The sequence below is a fragment of the Alligator mississippiensis genome, chromosome 2, assembly GCF_030867095.1.
Source record: "Alligator mississippiensis isolate rAllMis1 chromosome 2, rAllMis1, whole genome shotgun sequence".
Lineage (NCBI taxonomy): Eukaryota > Metazoa > Chordata > Crocodylia > Alligatoridae > Alligator > Alligator mississippiensis.
Genome location: NC_081825.1, coordinates 146,307,227 through 146,328,744, shown reverse-complemented (window position 1 = coordinate 146,328,744; position 21,518 = coordinate 146,307,227). Strand labels below are relative to the sequence as shown.

Here is a 21,518-nt window from a genome sequence, read left to right as displayed (position 1 = left end):
AAACCAAACAGAAGCAGCACTGGGCCATAGTGTGGTAAGCACTCCACAGTGAAGAGCTGTTTGTGCAGACACTGCAGTCTCTCTTCAGCATGAACGAGGTGCTGTTCATGCTAATCGGTGGAAATATGCTACTGTGCCTTTGATCCACAATCACAGTCTGCCAGGCACCAACTATTTTACTGTGGTGATGGAGTCTCATCTGCCTTGGTGTTGACTTTGGGCCAGATTGCTGCTTTTGGTTATGCCCATACCATTCTACACCTGCGTCCTGGGATTGAACACAAGGGCTCAGGTAAAAAACTTGGCTTGCAGCTCTTCAGCTTGGGGAGCAGTCATTTCCCAAGCTTCCTTGAGGGCTCCCTAATTTCTACTCATATTTCAGCAGCTCTGTGGGCCATTGAAGGGTGCAGACCCACTCTGACCTTGATGCCACCCATCCCCAGTCAGTCCTCTCTCTCTGCTGGCTTGCCTTCACACCCCCTGGAATTCCCCTTGGAGAAAGCAGAATTTATGTTCTTCCTATTGCCACTGATGCTCCCCTGGGGGGATGAATGAATCCAGTACACTAGTTTCAGAAGATCAGAGTGTCACTTGCTAACTCTGATAAAGTCGTGCCTGAGTCAGAGTAGTATTAGATGTTACCTTTCCCATGTGTTAAATGTGGTTCAGACAGGAGGATCCATGCATTAGAAAGGCAGTAGAAGGTGAGCTAAGTGTGCTCTGAGCATCTCAAAGTCACACCTCTTTGGGCGAGGACTGGAGTATCTCCTGCTAGTGTAAAGCAGCTCATGTTTCAGTAACATCAATCTGTTCTACAGGGCCAATACAAGAAATTTGTGGTTTGCTAACATCCCAGGATGCACCACTTCCAGCCCCTTCACCCTCACATGGATGATTTATCATCCCAAACTCTACTGCATTGGACAGAGAGCTGGGGAGAACTGGATAGATTAAGGGCAGCCCCCCACCCTGCAACTTGCTGTGGCTTATGCACTTATTCTGCATGTGGAGCTCCTCCTTATCTGTGATCCCATGATATTATTATTTGGATTGAGGGAGTTACCCTAGTCATGGACCACAATCTGGACCCTATGTGCTAAGCACTGTCCAAACATGCAGCAAAGATGGTCCCTGGCCCAAAGGGCTTAGGCAAGCTATAGTGGTTTGTGCTTATAGCGGGTCTCTAGGAATGTGGACACCTGAGTGCTATTCCTTGCACTGATTTGTCTTGTGAGTCTGGGTATGTCACTAGAAGGTAAAAGTAGCTAGCTGCAGGGGCCTGGATTCTGAAAATCATCTTGGCCTTTCACAGTTTCATTTTCTGCAACTGTAAAATGTTAACAACTGCAATCTTTCTTTTTTAATCTTTATCATGGCTGGAAGAACATCAGAACGTTACCTGCCAGGGACTGACGTGTTGCTAAGCACAGATTTCCACAACTAGTGCTAAGAGCTGCCAAGGCTACCGGAGCTCCTCAGACCCCAAACTGGGCAGTAGCATCATTAGCCAGTGCTTGAAGAGGTTTCAAAATGTCTCTCACAGGGATTTTTCTCTCTGTCCATTTCTTTGCCTGTGATGTATGCTTCTGTATCCCACATGCTGTAACTGTGGAGCAGAACAGACTGAATTAGAGGTCATGTCCTACTGCTGTTCTAATTCAACTGTGGGGAGGGGAATCTTTCTTTGAGGGATTGATATGGACTAGCTTCAGGCTTTATTCACATCTTAGGTCCCGCTTATGACCTTTCATGGGTGGTGTGTGTATTTTATGCTGATCCTGTTCATTGAGATGTATTTCAAGCCCAGCAATGCCAGAGCCAAGGATTATTGTGGGTAGTATCTTTTACTGAACCAACAATACAGTGAGAAGGACATAGACAAGCTTTTGGGTACCACTGTACCCTTTGTCAGGTCTCTGGGAGAGAAACAGACACAGCAGAGCTAAATAGCAGATGGAATTAAGGGCTTGTGTAGAACTTCATATGCAAATAAAAACAGGATATAGGAGAAGTTGTCAGGTACCCAGTAAACAAGAGAGATGTAGTAGAAACCTGAAAAGTGAAAGAGCAAGGCTATTCAGGAGGGTTGTTAACACCTGTGCAGGGCAGAGATGAGCGATTATCAGGTAGATTATAATTAGGGACCTACCAAATGTATGATTTTGTGGTTTTCACAGAAACCACAAATTTAGTAGGTCCCCTGTGAAAAATCCCATTCCTTGCAAAGAAGGGCAGGGACTGTGAAAAAGCAGAAAAATGGCAGCAAGCTAGTGAGGTGGGGGGGAGGGGAGGGGGAAAGGCAGCTGCAAACAGAAAAGGGCAGGAAGCCCTGGCATCCTGGAGCATGGCGGGGAAGAGAGAGGGAAGATTGACCAAGGGGCTCTGGAATTCACACTTTCCCTGGAGGTTGACAGGTGGCCATCTGTCAATCTCTGGGAAGGGGCTAGGCTTCTGGGGCCCCTCAGCCAATCGGAGGCATGGGGGGGGCGGGAGGCCTACTATGTTCCACCTAAAATGGCACCTGATGCCATGCAGGGCCCATGAAATATGGAGGCAGCTTCCATGAATTAGGTAGGTCCCTGAAGGCATGATCTATGTTAAGACTTGGTTTTTAGGCTAAGTACAGATTGTGCGGGCGGGGTCAGGCCCCGGGCCCTTTTCGTCGCTCTGCACGCGGGCTGTGGCCGGCAGCCCGGGCAGGCCGGGTCGGAGAGGGAGGTCACCGAGCTAGAATTAGGCACAGACACATAACGGTTGATTTTAAGATTGTTTACTTACACCAAGATGGTCGTGGTGTAGGCTGAGAACTTGCTTGAGTTGCGGTTACAACAGAAAACACGAACACACGTGGAGGTTGGTAGGCTCCACACAGACAAAACACGAACAATCACGTGGAGTTTGCTAGGCTCCACGCAGACAGAACTCCGCATGTCCAGGACAAGCGCGCATGAAACTTGTCGGTACATCTTATAGTAGGCTCCGTTCGAAGACGGGAAGAGGTGGGTGGTGGATCAGGCCGCCAAACTCCTCTGAATAACACACAGGGTTTCTATTACCCTACCGCGTACACCCAGAGTCCCCACAAGATGGACGTGGAGTCCTCTTCGGCTTGGGCGGAAACTGCTCAAGCCTCTTATACGGCTAGCAGGCCAATCGCTAGCCGCCACGTGTGAATAATTTAGAACTAGCCAATTGCGGGGCACGAATTTGCATACGACGAGCAGGAACTCTTTGCACCGTGCATTTCTGTGTTGCAAAGGGAAATGCACCCTGCAAAGACAGCTGCAAAGTGGCGGGAACACTCCTTTGCACGCGGGTTCTCTGCGCAGCAGAACTCCTCTGTGCAATGAAGCTGTAAACCCACGGGGATAATTCTTAGTGCCAAAGCACACACAAAAAATCAGACCTTTGGGTCATGACACAGATATTACACTTATCATGCAATAAGAATGAAAAAATGCTTTACAGCCATAACCAAACAGAGGTTCATGGCACATAGAGTGCTTTAAAAACAGTGGCTTCCACTCTAAGCTAACCCTGGATGGATGTGGTATCAGACTAAAGCACTTTGGTTACAGCGTTTTATAGAACAGACAGACCACATTGCAGCACGAGTCAAGGTAGGTTGCATTCTGCTGGCATCCCAGGGTGCCTTGTTGAGCAGCTTGCTAGCTTCAACCAGTGCTCATCTGTTCTGGGTGAGCACTGCAGCCCCACCCCTGAGCTGTCACAGAGAGGAGACAGAAAAGGCTCTGTCTCCTCCCTGCACAGGGGGCAAGGAGTAGGAGGAATGGAGCCCCCCTGCCAGGTCCCCCCCACCAGTGAGCTGGCTCATGTCGTGGCCGGGGGGGCAGATCTGCGTGGCAAGGGGGCTCTATTCCCCCAGCTGCAGCTCAGGGCTACATCACTTTTCTCTGTGCTAGGAACTGGGGGCAGGGGTAGGAATGGAGCCCACTGCCATGTGGACCTGGCCTGGCTGCCCCAAAACCCAAGCCAGCAAGCTGGGGGGAGCCTGCACAGCAGGGGGGTCTATTTCCCACCCCTCTTCCCCCCCACCCCCCAGCCACTGCTGACAGCTGCCCACTGGTGGGGCTTGGGAAAGGGGTCACTCCAGCAGCCTCATAGGAGGCACTCCCAGCCTGCTGGCCTTGGCCAGTGCAGGCGGTTTCCATGTCGTGTCCCCCCCTCCCCCAGGCGGACATCGGTTTTGTTCACTCCTAATCTAGGGTGCTTTGAGTAAAGTGCAATACTTAGAGCACATTTGCCTTGGGCTTCTTGAATGTTACTTGGCTTCGGTATCCAATAGGCTAATGAATTTTTGTTCCTAGGCTCCTCTTGTGAAGGCATTTTGTAAATTTCCCTTGGCCAGGAGAACTGTGGTCAGACTAGGAGTGGGTTTTCTGTGAAAAATATTCTCCTACCTGTGTTCTGTTGTCTCTGTCCTTTATTTTCTTTTGATGATCATTCATTCGTGTCCACATGCAGGTACCCCCTTCCACAAACCTGTCTGTCGGTCCTCCTATGGGTTTGCCATCACCTCCTATGCTGAACAAAAAAGAAGGCCTTTTGCTTAATGCACAAGGGATGTGTTGCCTACTCCTCCCCTTGATTTCTTTTCAGCCTTCTTTGCTTTATATGTTACCTTTTGCCTTTCATATTTTCCCCTCACATTCTCTTTTAACTGCAGTTGTACATGGGCTTTTTGTTAATAGCACGAGACAATCTATTGTCAGACAGTGTCAAAGCACCTGCCTTGGCTTCTGTGTTATGGGTCAGGCTGCATGTGAAACTTCAGCACCTTGGCTTTCCAAACCCTGGCTCTCTTGTTCGTCGGCCTCTGCTCTCTATCTTGTACCCCACATGCCAGTATCAATCCTGTGGCTGGAGGATGGACCTTCAAAGCCATTGTGGAAGCCCTCTCCAGTGCCATATAGAGCACCTGACACTGCTCATTCTGCCTTTAAGAGCCAAGCATGTTGTCTTCACTGAGCATTTTAATTCTGGATCAAACCTCAGGGTACTTATTTCATTTCCTTTTCTGGAACAAACTTGCCGCCAAACCTCAGCATTTTGCCTACTTGTCCATGCTACCTATATGGCCCTCATTACCTCAGTATCTGAACCTCCTTCTGACTGTTAAAGTATCGATCATCACAATCTCCTGGGAAGTAAGGCAGTGTTTTATTGTCCTCTTTGTACAGATAGGAAATTTAAGCACAAAGACCAAAATCCTACTCTACCTGAAGAAGAATGGCACCTAAGTAGTACTTAGGCATCTGCTTAGGATCCAGTCTTACCCTGCAGGAGTCTCTGTATGGAAAAGGTGGGTCAGTCCTCCTCCCCTTTACTGCTCTGTGTGACATTGTCTTAAAAGTAAAGGTTCCAGCAGCATGGAGTAGAATCGAACATAGATGCCTAATAATAAGTAGAATGAGATCTAACCCTGAGGGACTAAGAATGTTTAGGTGCCTAAAGATGTCAATAGATGGGATTTCAAAAGGCTCTATGTGCTGATTCTCTAAAGTACAGCCTTCCTCCTGCCCCCACCTGTGTTAGACCCACTCATTATTCCTTCATGCATAGGGCTTCACCCTGGACTTCAGGGATGACCTGGTAGAGAACTGAAGAGAGAGCAGGTCCCAATTGCAATTTCACTGTAGAAAGATGGGTGCAAGCAGGGAAGGGGAGGTTGTAACCTTTGTTTTTGAAGGCCGGGAGGGGGTCTGGCAGCACTTTAATGGAAGCCTTGGTGACTGGTGCTTTGCAAAGCCCTGATGGATTCTGAAGGGAGCTGTGTCTAGTTCTTTTCTACAAGAGGGAGAATTGGTGTGCTGTGAGAGAGACCTTTGGTTCAAGAGGAGACACTAGAAACTGGGACTATCTCCTTTCCACAACAACTTCTATTTGCAGGATGCATATCAAGGACTTGAATGCAAAATACTTGACTGGAGAAGAAAATTCCCCTCCTCTTCTTACATAGGTTAGGATTGTGCCACAAGGACACACATGCAACTGAGGACTGGCATGGTACTGTGTTCTCCAGGAGCAGCCCTGGGAAAAATCTGTGGTTAAGGAAACTACAATCCATTCCAGCTCACCCCCCTTTTCTGAGAGATGGCTTGACCCATCTCTGACCACCCCCAACACAACCCTGGGTGGAGTAGTGGGTGTGGAATGCCTGCTTACACCTGCACACACAGATTCAACATCTGGCTAGCTTATAAGGGGGGTGTAAAAAGAAAGCATCTATCCTCCTCCCTTCTATAATTATATGTGCAGGACAAAACCCATCTTATGTAGTGCATAAGTTTATTAGGATAATGGATCACTCTCTATCCCCCTGTGCCACTCAGTGCTCATCTGTTACCAACCCCAAACATTACAGTATAGTACCCTCTCCAGTGCAGTGTCCTTGTAGTGTAGTTCCTCTGCAATAATACTTGTTCCCTCCATTTTGGAAAGAGTGCAACTGAAGCACAGCGGCTAGTTAACTTCCCTCAGGAGCTGCTAAGGAGAATTTTGTTATAAAAGGGAAAGGAAATGATCTTCTGTTATCATTTTCCTCACCTTTTTTTTACTGAAGAAGCAAAGCCTGTGGGGAACACAGTGGAATTGTCATGATAGTTTGCATGGACTATAGGTGTTGGCATGACATGAACTGGGAAGCATATTTTGTTTGAATTATTACATTCTTAATTGTGCTTACATCAAGATCTGATTTAAAAAGTGCCTCTGATTTTTGGGTACCTAACTCAAGGCAGCATATGCCCAATTATCGTTATGTACTGAGAAAGTGGTACAGGTCCTTGACTACTTTCCAACCTTGGTACAAAGTGCTTCACCCTGCCAACAGATAATCAGGCACCACTCTTGAAAACATGGCTGCTAGCTGAATGTTTTCTTCTTTGTCACACTGAGGCCTTTGTTACATTGAGGCCTAATGTGACTGCCTTGGCTGAAGTCAAAGAGAGGGCGAAATCTCCAGCGAGGTAGTGGTAACTCTGAGCCAAATTAAGTCATCTGTTTCCCTCTCTCTGCTCAGAACTGCTGAAATGAGAAACAGCCCTTGCAATGCAAAACTGAACCTGACCAGAGGTGAAGCTTAGATTAAGGATCAATAAAATGTAGGAAGCAAACTGCAGGAGGCAAGTTCAACCCCAGAGCTGCATCCCTTGGCTATGCAGGGCTATGGCATGGATGTTGTCCTCTGACCTTTTGTTCAGCACTGCGGAGAGCATAACTTCTGGTCACAGGGGGCACAGTGACAACTGACAAACCTTTGTCTGAAGTAGCTAATACCAACTCTGATGCTCTAGAAGTAGAGTCTTGATTTTTTTTTTCATATTCTGCAGTTCAGGTGGTCTCTGCAAACCTATATATTAATTCCAGTCACTGTTATTTTTATTGATGATCAGGCTGAGGATGCCATCTGCATAACACTAATAGAATGCAGTCTGATTTGAAAGCAGATTTTAAAACACTATTTTTTTATATTAGGCATCAAGCTAACAGGCACTGTTGATTGCAGAAACCCCTGTTGTTTTGCATGGAGCCCTTCAAACATTGGTTATGGGGTGGTGACACATTGGAGAACTTTGCAGTCCCAGTGACACCATCTGCATCTCAGGCAGGACTTTACATTCACTGCTTCTTTTCCCTTTCAGCCAATTAGAAAGGTGGTCCCAAGTGTGTCTGTGTGAAAGTAGATATGGGGAGGCTGGTGGGGAGAAGAAAGAGGGCAGTGGAGTTGCGCATTGAAGTGTCGTTCCTGCGGTAGACAAATGAAATGCTTAGAAGTAAAAAGCCACATACTCAACATGGAACAAAGAAGAAATCACAGATGTGCTAAATCAGTGGGCTTCATAATGCCACTCCTTGATCCCATCTGGGACTAGACACAGCCATTTCCTCTACTTCACCCACTGCTCTCTTGGTTGTCTGCTAGGTCGGATGAAGAATAATGAGAGTGTTGCATAAGGCCAGATTCATGAATGCTTGGTATTAAGTACACCAAGTTACTTATTTCAATGCATTCATAGTGAGCTGAGCTCTTTAAAAGGTCTGTGCATGCTGAGCTTTTGGAAAGAACCTAGCCCCCAACACACATGAACCACTCAAAAGGTAGCATCATTTCCAATGCAGAAGGCTACATCCATTCAGCTGATTCACAATGTCAATGCATGCATCTTTCCCAGTTTCTTCTGCATCTGCCCAGAGAGAGGTATGTGGGCATGACAAGTAGGGGACCCAGGCCAGGGCAGGGTGGCTTTGGCATCAGGGCAGTGTAGGTTGGATTCTGGAATAGCAGTGCTGTAAGATTTATCTTCTCTGCTGACCTCATCAAACCTTAGCCTAGGCTTCAGATAATGCTCCTTGCCTGTTCAGCACCCCTACCAACCCCTACCAGCTCTACTCTCAGTTAGTACAATGTAGTGGAAAGGATTATGCCCGGGAACTATGGGCCTTTGTACATGGCACAGAATTAGCTTTTAAAGTGGCTTAAATGTTCTTTTACACCGCTTTAATGGTGCTGCTGTTTACACTGTCAGTGGTGTATTGCATGTTAAATGACTTTCGGATGTAGTAAAATAAAACATGTCCAAGGTGTTTTAGTTTGCTACCTTATAGCCAAGGAGGGAAGCATGGGTCCCTGTGCAGCTCAGGGACTGTGCAGGCAGCCTGTGCAGGCAGGCTACACTGAAAAAAAAGAAAAAGAAAAACAGAGACCCTGATCTTTTTTTTCTTTTTTCTCCCCGGAGCCTACCTGCATGAACTGTGTGGGGCCTCGTGCTTCCTTTCATGGCTGCGGTACCCCCCCCCGGGACCAGCAGGGCCAGGTACCTGCAGGTGTGTGCCGCCTGGGGCTGGACCGCCACTGCCGTGGAGGGAAGTGCCAGTTCCCTGCTCCCTCCAGCTCAGGGACTGCTCAGTCCACCGGCAGCTCCCCCTCTCCCCTTGCCACCGGAGAGGCAGGTAAGGATCAGGCCAGACCCTTGTGTACAGGGGTTTACTTTGGTTTAAATTGAAGCAGGGTTTTTAAAAACCCACTGCTTCAATTTAGGGAGAATTAAACTGAAGTAAACCCCTGTGGAGTGTACAAGCAGCCTATGTGTCTTTTAAGACAAATCCTACTTCCAGTACATATCTTTTTACCAACCAGATTGTGGAACTGTTGGACCAAAATGAGTGTAAAGTTAGGATAATGCCAGCTTCTATTGGCCGTTTCACATCTCCTTCATTGGCTGCCATGATCACCTATTGTGTTCTTGCTACTACAGCACCTACTAAGCTGAGGGGAAGCAAGCTGTGCTCTAGTGCGTCTCATACATCATCAACAAAATTGCTGTTCATGCTCTGATTCCAGAATCTTTGATGCTGGCAATAACCTGTGATAAAGTGTGAAACCAAGAGGGAGTGAGTGAGCACGGCTGGATTTTCAGATATTAGGTTAAGTTTGAATGGCTAGCAAGTTTGTTTATAAAAAATATTTTGCTTTGTAAAGTCAGCACATATGGGAAATCAGCTCAGAAAATAAATGCAAAAGGCAAGGTTGGCATTTTTGAAAGGCACTTTTCCCTGGTGGAAACAGCCATCCTCAAATAAAATTATTTCATTGTTAATATATGGGGAATGATTTGATTCCAGACATGAATGGCACGTGCTTCCAGTGGCATGGCTGCACTGGCGGCAGCAGGAGTGCGGTGGCGGGAGCATGGTGGTAGTGAGCAGGGAGCTCCCACAGATGCCGCTGGCACTGGTGGCGGAAAGGAATGGGTGGCAAGTGCTGACCTGGGGTCAGCAGCCACCCACAGGTGCCACCAGCAGCGGTGGCGGCAGCCAGCAGGGATTGCTGACTGCCCGCAGATGCCACCAGCAGTGTTGTCGTTGGGGTGGTGAGCGGCGACAGCCCGCAGGCGCTGCTGACAGTGTTGGTGGCGCCTTTTTGCAGGGGGTGCACCATTATGCTCAGGGGGTGCACGTGCACCTGCATGCACCCCTACATGTCACCCCTGATTCTAGATGTTTTTATTAGCAAGAATTGCTTTTTTCCTTCTTCAAACATATTGCAATATATAACCTTTCTGTTGACTACTACTTATGAGCCTTTTTCAATTACAGGTCTGATAGGGAGCTATCTGAATAAGGGGAAATTGCTACTAGCAGAGATTTGCTATATAGTTAATCCTTTTCTATGTCTCAAACGAGCTCAGAAAATTAGCAGGGTAGATAAATGGCTCCTATCTCCTCATGTAATTACTACGGCAACGATAATTATTTTAGGTACTTCATTTAAAATCAAATAGTTCGGGAGTTGATTCAAATTGAGTTTGTAATTTATTCTGCAAAGGAAGGGTTGGAAGTTGTGTCTTGACACTGTAAGTATTTGCCTTCTCAAGCTATTTGGAAGTCAGGTGGGGCATAAACCTGATTTCCCATACATACCCCCTATATCTCATCTCCCTAGGAAATATATTTGGTTGCCTGGATTTGCTTTTGCTCCAGTCTGAGCAACTGAGGATTTAATTTTCTTGTGATATTTAAGCCCTCAGATTTTGTATCCATAATATTTATGCCAGTATCACTACCTCATTGCAAAGCTACAGGGTAAATGTGCAAACCGCTCAGTCTTATGTCAATATGCAACGGTTTCTACGTCAGGATTTCTAGCTTCATGGATACCAAGATCCCCAGTGCTGGATGGGTCTCTTGGTTCTTCCTTTCAGCCCTCTGCTGAACAGGGTTGGGGTTAGGCGTTAGGCATGTAATCCCTTTTTTGTGAAGTTTGAGAGGGCAGAAAGAAGAAAGCTGTTGTCCACTGAGTCTTATTTAGGGTCAGATTCTGACCCCAGTGAAAGTAATGGGAAATCTCCACAAGACTGTATGGCTCAGAATTTGATCTCTATGGCCTGGTTTCCAGAAGGTGCTGAGGATTCTCAGCTGCCCCTGACTTTCCTGGAAGATACAGGCTCTGAGCACCTCTGCAGGATCATGTCCCTATGGTACATCCTTTCCTTTTCTTTTTTCTTTAAACTGTCTGCTAGCTGAAATGCTCAAGTGAGACCGGTGTCCCAATCTCATTGCCATCTGCATAAACATCTGCATAAACCCTCCTGTTTTCAGTTGGATACACTACACTTGATCTTAGCCTACAAGAGGCTGAGAAGCAATCACTTCCTGTCCTAAACTGTTGTGCAGTCTTCCTAGGTTCTTTTTGTCTTTTAATTGCTAAAGAAACACTATGACCTGCTCCAGGAGCAGCTTCCTGTTAGTAATGGGTGATGCTATTCCTGTGAAAAATGTGCAGCAAAATCCACTCACGGAAAGCTATCGATTTAGTTTAAATACACATAAATGGTGATGGGAGAGGTCTGTGTCTTTTAAAGTGCTTTGGGGCAGCCCTTGGGATGAAGGGAACCATATGAAGGCAGGGGGAACACATTGGTAGCTCTTAACAGGCTGGAAGGCAGTTTGTTGTTTGAATGTTATTATTCATTCAGCTTTAAAGTTAATGTGTTTGATGTCATGTCAGAACAACACAACATTTTCAGTTCTATGCTACATCGAATAAAGTCCAAGGGTCAGTTTCTCAGGTAAATTCATTGACTTCAGTGGAGCAACTTCAGTTTTCAGTTGAGAATCTGATCATGTATTGTGTGTCTCTCTGTTGCTCTGTTTAATATCCAAGACAGAAAGAGAAATGAATAATAAATGAACAGGGAAAATCAATATCCCTTAATGTAGTGAATCTATTCACTTTGTTTCCAGTTATCTTTCATTCTAATTTTGTAGCACAATTAAGATGGATGTAGCCTCCTCCTTTGTAGTAATAAGAACCCTTCTCAGTATAAGATGGAGGGCCCAGCAGCTGCTGCTTTTAGCAATAGTTCTGCCTCCATTAATGATAGGCTAGAGAGATGACCCCTTGAGAGGGGCTCAAAAGAAAGTACCTAGTCTGATATCCTTTAAATATGGAGGTTGGGAATACCAGGGGTTAATGTGTGATAATCGGAGATCCTGGTCTTCTTTGTTTAAAACCCTCAAATTTTCTGATGGACCCCCCCACAATCCATGTTTTTCCATGATTAAAATGAAACACCACTATGTAAGTATCAGTTGAACACAATGTTTTATTGATACAGTTACAATTTTAAAGCAGTTTGGAAGCCTACCAGTGTCTCGGTCATTATAAGAAAATTAATTCTAAATACCTTTATATTTTGGTGTTTGATTTTGTTTTTCTTATCATGGAAAATCAGAACTCCCTCTCCTCCCATCATTACCAGGAGATGGGTCCAGCTGTGGCTGTCCCCCCTCCCCCTCTGCTTTGTGGCACTGAGCAGCCCTGATATGCTGGTGGCTCTCACTCACAAGCCACAGACCCCCCTGGCCCTGCTGGTGCCCTGCACTCCTGACCTGCAGCCTCTGCCTACCTGCCACTTGCTTCTTCCCAGCTGCAGCTTTCCTCTGTACCAGGATGCAGATCCAACTGCAGCTGTCCCCCCTGCTGCTTTGTGCGGTGCTCTGCCCTGCCCATGCTGTTGCCCCTCACTTCCAAGCCACAACCCCTCCAGCACTTCCAGTGCCCTTCACTCCAGACCTGCAGCCCCTTCCCACCCCCCACTTGCTCCCTTTTCTTGAACATCTCCAATGCTGGAGAGTTCATAGCTTCCCTGGGTGTCTGTTCCACTGCCCCCTGCTCTAACTAGGAGTCAGTAACAGCAGCCTCCTATGTGCTGCTGCCTTTCTCCCCTGGCTCTTGGGGAAGAAAAAGAAAGGAAAAAGAAAGCAGGAGAGAGAATAAAAAATAGCAGCTTCCCAGTCCTGCTCTCCCCAGCTACTCCCTCCCATGCGGTGCCTGCATACCATCTCTATCTGCTTGACCAGGGATTGGAGTGGACTGGAGCCTGGGGCTGAGGCGAGCCCATAAAATTAAGCCCTGGGCTCTGCAAATTAAGCCTGTCCCTACCGATTGCCCAGCTCAGGAGCCCTAAGCTAGGTCATTGGGTCTTGGAGGCCTGCTGCCAGCAGCTGTGTTTCACTCCAATCCATATGGTTAGGGACAGACATTACATATGAACTGGTTGAAGTGATCAGAAACTGATTTAAACCTGTAACAGAACAGGCATTCAGTGTACATAAACCAGTTTGAAAATGGTGGAAAGCGGTTTGAGATAAAACTGGTTGAATGTTTAACTGACTTAACTGATATGGGTCAAACCGGTTTATGCAATGTCTGTCCCAGACGCCTTCCTGGTTTAACTTAAACCAGAGTCCCCCAGCATCCCAGATGCTTTGCAGCACTGGGTGGGGCTCTCAGGGTCCAGCCCCCAGGCCCTACTTAACAAGCAAAGTCAGTCTGAGCCAGCCCTGGCTGGTCACAGATTCTCAGGCCCTGCCCCTGCTTTGCTCTCCTTTCCAGACAGGCCTTAGGGTTTCGTGCCTTTTTTGCAAGAAACTCATTGCAGACTGGAACTCTGCCAGCCTGCAGACAGCTGTTTGCAAAAGGGGAAACTAGAAGTTTCCTAGTATAAAGGGGGAAATCCATGTTTTTCTACTTTAAAGGGGAAAATCTGCATTTTTCTACAGGAAATGGAAAACCTGGATCCCAGGTGATAATCAAGCTTATGAATCCAGATCCAGATATCATGACTAGCCCCGTTTTTCTAGAATGGGCTGCACTGAATGAAGGGATGTGTCCTAGCACAGCTGATCCTCATCATTGGGTGAAATACATATCACCTGTTGTCCCACACACTGATCATGTAAAACAGGGGGTGGTGACATGTTCCCTGTTTACAGAGTCATATTCCTGGGAATCTCTGGGGCATGTCTCTGCAAGTGGGGAAAGCTGAGGTTTCCCACCCCCAGAGGGACCCCTCTCTGTATGTGAGGTGAGCTGAGCAGGCAATCTCAGGGCTTGAGGATCCCTATCCTGCATGAAAATTCATGGGGCATGGAGGTTTGGGCCCCCCAAGCCCCAGCAGTGCCTGCCTGGGGTGGCTCAAGAGTGTGGGCTGCTCTGGGCTGCCTGCACTTTCCTGCCATATAGCAACTAGATGTTGCCACAATAAAACCTTTTGTCACAGCCACAAATTTGGACATTTGTGACACGACAGAAGGGGATGAACATTTATTTGCTTTTGCTGCCATAAGAAGTGTTAAGAAGGTTCAAAAGGATGTCTCTTTCCAGTCCCAACACTCATGTCCTGTCATAAAATAGGGCCAGGATCCCAAATAATACTGCAAAATAATTTGTGCATTATTACGCCAGGTATGCCATGTGCTCTTCTGTCTGGTACCAATGTCTTCCTATAATTGCCATCATTTGAGCCATTTGGAAAGTTGCCGTTAATGACACCTCCATCCCACTCACTTTTCTTGGTATTAAGCTCTGTCAGGTTGATCTATAGTACATGGCAGAATGGGTTTTATAAGAGGACTCCCAGTCCCTTCATTAAAAAGACATGCAAAGAATTAAAACAGGACTGCAGAGCCAGCTGCAAAAGAACTGTAGTGGGGATATGACTCTGGACTCATCCTTTTCACTGATCTGATATTTTATAGTTATTCTCATTACAATGTTATGTGAGAAGGATGATACAATTTTCAATGAACTTTTCTAGCTTACTCAGGAACAGAGAGATGTCCACCTTCTGCATATATTAGAATGTGCCTAACTGTGAGCATGTGAACAAGCCTCAGAAGACATTGGAGCTGCTTACATCATTTTAAAGCTTTGCCAGATGAGGGTTCTGAACCCTACCAAGCCTCAGCCACAGCAGCCACTGCACACAGGGCACTTGACCAGGCACACTGGTACTTGGTCAGATGCCATGGAGCAGATATGGATCCTCCATGAATCATACCCAGTGGGCACAGGGTGCTGGGCTCAAAGATAGAGGCTATCCCAGAGAATGCCCTGTCATCTGTAAAGAAATAGAGCCATCATCAGCCATCACTGCAGGGCTGATTTTACACACAAAGGACCTATTTGAAGCCCATCTAATGGGCTTTGGATTAAGCCTGTTAAAACAAGTTCAAAAGCTGCTGCTGATGTCATTATTTCAGTGTTTCCAGTGCAACAGTCCAAACCTCCTACCTCCATTATCTGTTCCTTCCTTACTAATTTTCACCTCTTCTCAGAAGTTGTACTCAGATGTTAATTGTGGCAAGGACCAAGCACTGCTTTTCATACTGTGTGTGTTGTGGTGAGCCACGATCCTACTCTCTTTTAGGTGCACTGGAGTCTAGGACAAGTGAAGTCTGCTTTTGCCCTTCATGGTCCCCATGTGATACAGGCAAGAAGGAGGAGATGGCCAGAGTCCCATCAGTCACTATCTTGGTATGGGAATGGTAGCCTGGAATTCATTTCACTTCCTTCTTGCCTACCAGGAGGGCAGAGGGAGCTGATGGGCCCAGAAAAAAGCAAAATGCTGCTGTTACCACAGCCAGAGCCCTCCCTCATAGATTCATAGATAGATGTTAGGTCGGAAGGGACCTCAATAGATCGAGTCCGACCCCCTGCATAGGCAGGAAAGAGTGCTGGGTTTAGATGACCCCAGCTAGATGCATATCCAGCCTCCTCTTGAAGACCCCCAGGGTAGGGGAGAGCATCACCTCCCTTGGGAGCCCATTCCAGACTTTGGCCACTCTAACTGTGAAGAAGTTCTTCCTAATGTCCAGTCTAAATCTGCTCTCTGCTAGCTTATGGCTATTATTTCTTGTAACCCCCAGGGGCGCCTTGGTGAGTAAAGCCTCACCAATTCCCTTCTGTGTCCCCATGATGAACTTATAGGCAGCCACAAGGTCGCCTCTCAGCCTTCTCTTGCGGAGGCTGAAGAGGTCCAGGTGCCCTAGTCTCTTCTCATAGGGCTTGGCCTGCAAGCCCTTAACCATAAGAGTGGCCCTTCTCTGGACCCTCCCCAGGTTATCCACATCCCTCTTGAAGTGCGGTGCCCAGAATTGCATGCAGTACTCCAACTGCGGTCTGACCAGCGCCCGATAGAGGGGAAGTATCACCTCCTTGGTTCTGTTCGTCATGCATCTGCTGATGCAAGATAAAGTGCCATTAGCTTTCCTGATGACTTCATCACACTGACGACTCATGTTCATCTTGGAGTCCACTAGGACTCCAAAATCCCTTTCCGCTTCTGTGCCTCCAAGCAGGTCATAGGCTGTAGGTATGCTGGACATTTTTCCTCCCTAGGTGCAGCACTTTGCATTTCTCCTTGTTGAATTGCATTCTGTTGTTTTCCGCCCATATGTCCAACCTGTCCAGGTCTGCTTGTAGTTGTTCCCTGCCTTCCGGTGTGTCCACTTCTCCCCACAGTTTTGTGTCATCCACAAACTTGGACAGAGTACACTTCACTCCCTCGTCCAAGTCGCTGATGAAGACATTGAAGAGTATCGGTCCAAGGACCGAGCCCTGCAGGACCCCACTGCCCACACCCTTCCAGGTCGATAGCGACCCATCCACCACGACTCTCTGGGTACGACCCTCTAGCCAATTCGCCACCCACCGGACTGTGTAGTTATCTAAGTCACAGCCTCTTAACTTTGTTCACCAGTATGGGATGGGATACCCTCCTCCACTCCTATGCCTTTGCTTACCATCGGGTTGGTCTGAAAGGCAGAGATTGGCTGTCTTTAAGACCATTTCTGTCACTGCAGCTGGCTGAACATTAGGAAGATAGCTGTCTAATAGTAATGGACAATAGTTGGTGCTTTTGCAACAGATTTTTATGCTCTTATTAGGCTAATTAGGTTATGGTGCCTTATAAGAAAATTTTGGCTCATTCATTACTTGAGAAATGGAACTAATTTAGAGTCAGAATTGGTGCTAGGGTGGTTTGTACAATATGCAAATACTTTGGGCTTAATCCATCCCTGGTGTAATACTGCTGAAGTTGATTTGATCCATTGACTTCAATGAGGGTGCCTGCGTGAAAGCAAATTAACTTGTTATTTTTGCGTTACATTTGATGTTACAGTTTTCTGTGCTGTGACTATTCAGTTCATTGACAGATACAGTAGGGTTTTTTTTTATATTTTTTGTAATTTTTTTTCAGATTGTATCATGAATGACCTTTAGAGTTTGTGAATGTAGATGGTTTGTATTTCATCTCCATTTCACTAATATTTCTGATTCATCTCCATGTCACTGCACAGCAGGACTTATTGGTGGGTATAATGTTTTATGGGATACTGACACTAATAGGCAAGTAAACACTCAGCAGTGGATGCTTATTCCTAGTAGGGAGAAAATGCAGAACACAGGTCACATTTAACTTTCTTAGTTAAGGGACAAATGCATGTTAATTTTCTTAGTAATATAAAAACAAAAGCACCTCATGTTGATAGAATCTCTTTACTTTTTCTTTTGAAAAACAAGTCATAGACTGAAACCAGGTACCTTAAACGTTTGTGTTCCAGGTAGGGCAAGTGGATTTTTGCTTTTGAATAATGGTCCAGAGTATTTATATAATAGCATTTGCCTCAATTTCACTCCAACTGTCTCAGCGTATGAGCAGCTCAAGTGTATTATTATTCTAACAGTCTTTTCTCTTGGTCTCCTTTTTGTTACAAGGCAAAACAACTTGGTGTATGCGTATGCAGTATTTATTACTAATGAATTCAGATACGGGAGATAACAATATCAAGAACACAAAGGAAATGGCATCAGGAAATAAATGGGGGAATGACTCAAATTAACACAAGAAAGATCTCTGTTCTCATTCTGCCATCAGAAATAGTTTCTGTTTGCTGTTGTTAAAAAAAGAAAAAGAAAAAAAAGAAACAAATAGAAGTCTACTTTTGTAAATAAAACCTTTATTTATCTAAAAGAGAATTTGAGACGCAAAGTACTTGTATATTTCTTTTCACCTGGACCAAAAGTTTTGCCCTGTTAAGATTTTAGTCTGTTAGTGGGTACACTGTATGCAGCAGCAACACTAGCTTCATAGTGGCAGGAAAGTGACTGGAAAACCTTTTGTTAAATTTAAAAAAGCAGAAAGCTTTTTGCAGCTCATAAAACCTGAGTTGCCTTAGGCTCAATGCTGAGCTTTTGGGCTCATCTATGTTGTAATGAAATAAGCTAATGAATTAAAACCATGTTAATTCTAAGTGAGAGCATCCACACTGGAGTGTAATGAGGTCTAAGCAATCAACTTTAAAAATAAATACAGATTAGGAGTGGCCATACTTCAGTTTTGGAACTGGATCAGAGCCAATTTAATTCTGCATAAGAGGATCTACAAATAACCCACTTGAAATGCAGACCCTTAGTAGTTTGAGTTGACTTTCCCGACAATCCCCACATAGACCAGAGGAACAAGGCATGTGTCAGGGAAAACAGGATCTATATGTAGATTTTTTTTTTAATATCAGTAAAAACACTTGCTTTCAAATATAACATTTCCTCTGCGGTTTTTGCAGCTCAAACAATACAATGTTGAAGAAAAGAGGGAAAGGGAAACCAGTTAGTTACAGAAGTGACCCATCCAAGCCGGTGAAAAGCAACAACTAAACAAGCAATTTACAGGGTGCAGCTAAGGATCGTGTTGAAGATATAAAAGCATATTCCACCAGGGAAGGCTTTGAGAGCAACTATTGCAGCACTAAATTCCAGCCCTAACATTGGTAAATTAGCACGTGTTCCATGCACAGACCAAAATATTTGTCATAAAACTTCACGGCCCTGGAAAAAGACCAGATATTGAAAGTAGCAGCTTCATAGAAATGCTTTCCCAGTACATAAAAATTATTTTATTTTTGGTGTGGTTAGTGTGCAGTCTTCTCTCTTGCTGTCAGGATTGGCAGGGGCTGGGATGTATTTTTAATGTCAAGTTGCCCCCTCTTCCTTTTACTGTTATTTGTATGACAATATCATCTCAAGACCAAAACAAAGAACAGGCCCTATTTTGCAAGTTGCTGCAAAAACATGCAGTAAGGGACAGCACCTAACCCAGAGAGTTTTCAATCTGAATAGACAGGACACACAAAGCTAAGAGGGGAAACAGAGGCAAGGCGAGCTGGCATGTCCAAACTCACAGAGCTGGTCAGTAATACAACACCCAAAGGAACCCAGTCTCCTGGACCATTCCCTAGACCACATTGGGTTGGTCATAACTGCATGCCCAGCATTTGTGAGAAGGAGTTGGTGGGAAGGGGCTTTCTCAAGACTGGCTCTGCCTGGACACAGCAGCGATGCAGTGTTGACATGCTTAGTAACTCTCCTTCTGTCAGCTACCACAAATACAAGGGAATAATTTCTCCTCCTTCCTGATGCCTTCTACATCAAATCTCTCTGCAGGGACCCTGCCAAGAGATGAGCTGCTGCACTCACAATAGAGCCCCTTCCCCTCCCCCCCCCCCCCCCCCCCCCCCCCCCCGCTTCTCAGACAGAGGGAAGGTCACCATGGAAACTGGCCGCTGAGTATGTGGGAAAGAGGAATGGCTCTTATATAGAAAAGTGCTATGGAATTTAATGGGGGGTAGAAGCAGTTCAAGCGTCTTGAAATGTGATAGGGTTGTATAGACATTACACTATAAAATGAATAGAGGATGAAGTCCTTTGGATTATATCCTTGTTTAGTGCCATAAGATGGCTCAAAAGTCCCATAGAAAAACTTTTATTTATTATTAGTAGTAGCATTAGTATTATTCTTGTTGATTTTTCCTCATTAAATTCCATACAGCTTTTTTGTAAGAGAGAAACTAAAAGAAAACAGGGGAATTGCTGGGGCTTAGAAACAAATAGAAGACCATATAAACCTTAACCTCCTAAAAACAAGGAAATTTGTTGTTGTTGTTGTTCAAGAGTCTTTAAAAAAACCTGAAGCATTTAATGCATGCCACTTTCTTGCTGTGCTAGCTCTAAGTGCAAATGCTCACAAAACAGTTCCTCACCCAATTTTTGTAAGTGGGGGAAGGGAAAATGCCCACCAGCTAAGAGATCTTGAATGCGAAGTTTCTGCAGAGACTTTTTATTTTCAAGTTATAAACTCCTGGTAATAGAGGATTTTATCATGGAAACTCTGACAGAATCTTTTATCTCTAGAGGCGTAAATGGTGCCTCTTCAATTAGTTGACAAATTAGACTCATAGAAGCCATGTCCAGGAAAGGAAGGACAGTGCCTTGTCATGAGAGTAGCTTCCTCCCTTCTGACAAAAGAATAATGAAGGTGCACTGCACTGCACTGAGTGAAGTTATGGTTCCTTTGCTATAGGATGCATCATGGTAATTCACTTCTCCCAGATTATTTATAGTGCAGAAGCATTTAGCAATCACAGCCAGCATCAGCAACTCATCGCACTAGGTATTGTAAACAGAGCACCAAGCCTGAACAGCTAGCTGTCTCTATGTGAAAAAAGCGTGGGAGGAGATGCAAAACGAGGTGGCATACCCAAGGAACTCCTGGCTCCTAGTGCTTTGTCCGCTGTTCCATGGGGTCTTCCAGGCAGCCTGAAAAGACAGAAGAAATCCTCTTTAACATTGTTGAAAACCACCTCCTTGGTGTAAGCATGATATTGAGGGATATTTTTGTTTCTTTTTGTGTCTTGCAGCCTATTTCTGCTTCCTTGTTACAGCCCTGGGTGTGACTGCTGGCGCGCATCGTCTGTGGAGTCACCGGTCCTACAAAGCCAAGCTGCCTTTGAGGATATTCTTGGCTTTTGCCAACTCCATGGCTTTTCAGGTTGGGATGGGGTTGTCAAAAGTGATCTTTGGTCTTTGTGCAGGGTGAACTCCAAGGCAAGGGTCTCCGTGTACGGCTGCTATCTATTGAAAGCATCAAGGGGACCAGAATGTTCATCTGTTGCACCCTGCAGGAGCTACTGATGAATCAGGGGAGGGAGGCAGAAACATATGTCACCTGTGTGTCAGTATGTACCTGGGAATGAAAGCAAACCTGATCAATGATCCATCAGGAATCAGCACCAAAGCTTCAGGGGACAACACAGAACCTCCATAATGGGCAATTGCATGCCTATGTAAGACAGTCACAGATTGGCTTCTGTCCTGAAGAATGAGGGCAGGCATATGTATGTTTTTATTTTAGTTATTGTCCTAATAAGAAATGCCTACCTCTTATATAGCACGTTTCATTGGTAGATTTCAAAGAACTTTACAAGGAGGCGTTGTTATCTCCACATTAAAGAGGGGGAAGCTGAGGTTTGGGGAGGGTGAAGAGGCTGTCAACCAGCCAGCTGGTGGTAGCATTGGAATAGCATCTGAGTCTCTTGAATGAAAACCCAGTGTGTGGTTCATTGCTGGTTCCACACTACTTTTAGCACAATTATTGGTTTAGTATATAATTGTAAGTATTCTTATTATTAATACATATAAGCTCTTGGCCTCAATAACATCTTATGGCATGGAGTTCCCTAAGTTAATTATGATCTGTAAATGGAAGTGTTTCTTTTCATCAGCTTTCAGCCTGTGTCCTTTCCATTTCACTGGATATTTTCTCATTCTTGTGTTATGACAGAGGATAAATGGAAGTATCTGAATGACTTCT

General features: G+C 45.5%; 1 protein-coding gene across 2 annotated transcripts in view; it reads left to right on the top strand.

Annotated features, from left to right (window-relative positions):
- SCD5 (stearoyl-CoA desaturase 5) overlaps positions 1–21,518 on the top strand; it is an 80,874-nt gene that overhangs the window by 39,255 nt on the left and 20,101 nt on the right. For both annotated transcript variants that reach the window (XM_006271162.4, XM_019483929.2), the window contains one exon: positions 20,566–20,696. In XM_006271162.4, the coding sequence (XP_006271224.1) occupies positions 20,566–20,696 (131 nt within the window). The remainder of the gene's footprint in view (positions 1–20,565; positions 20,697–21,518) is intronic.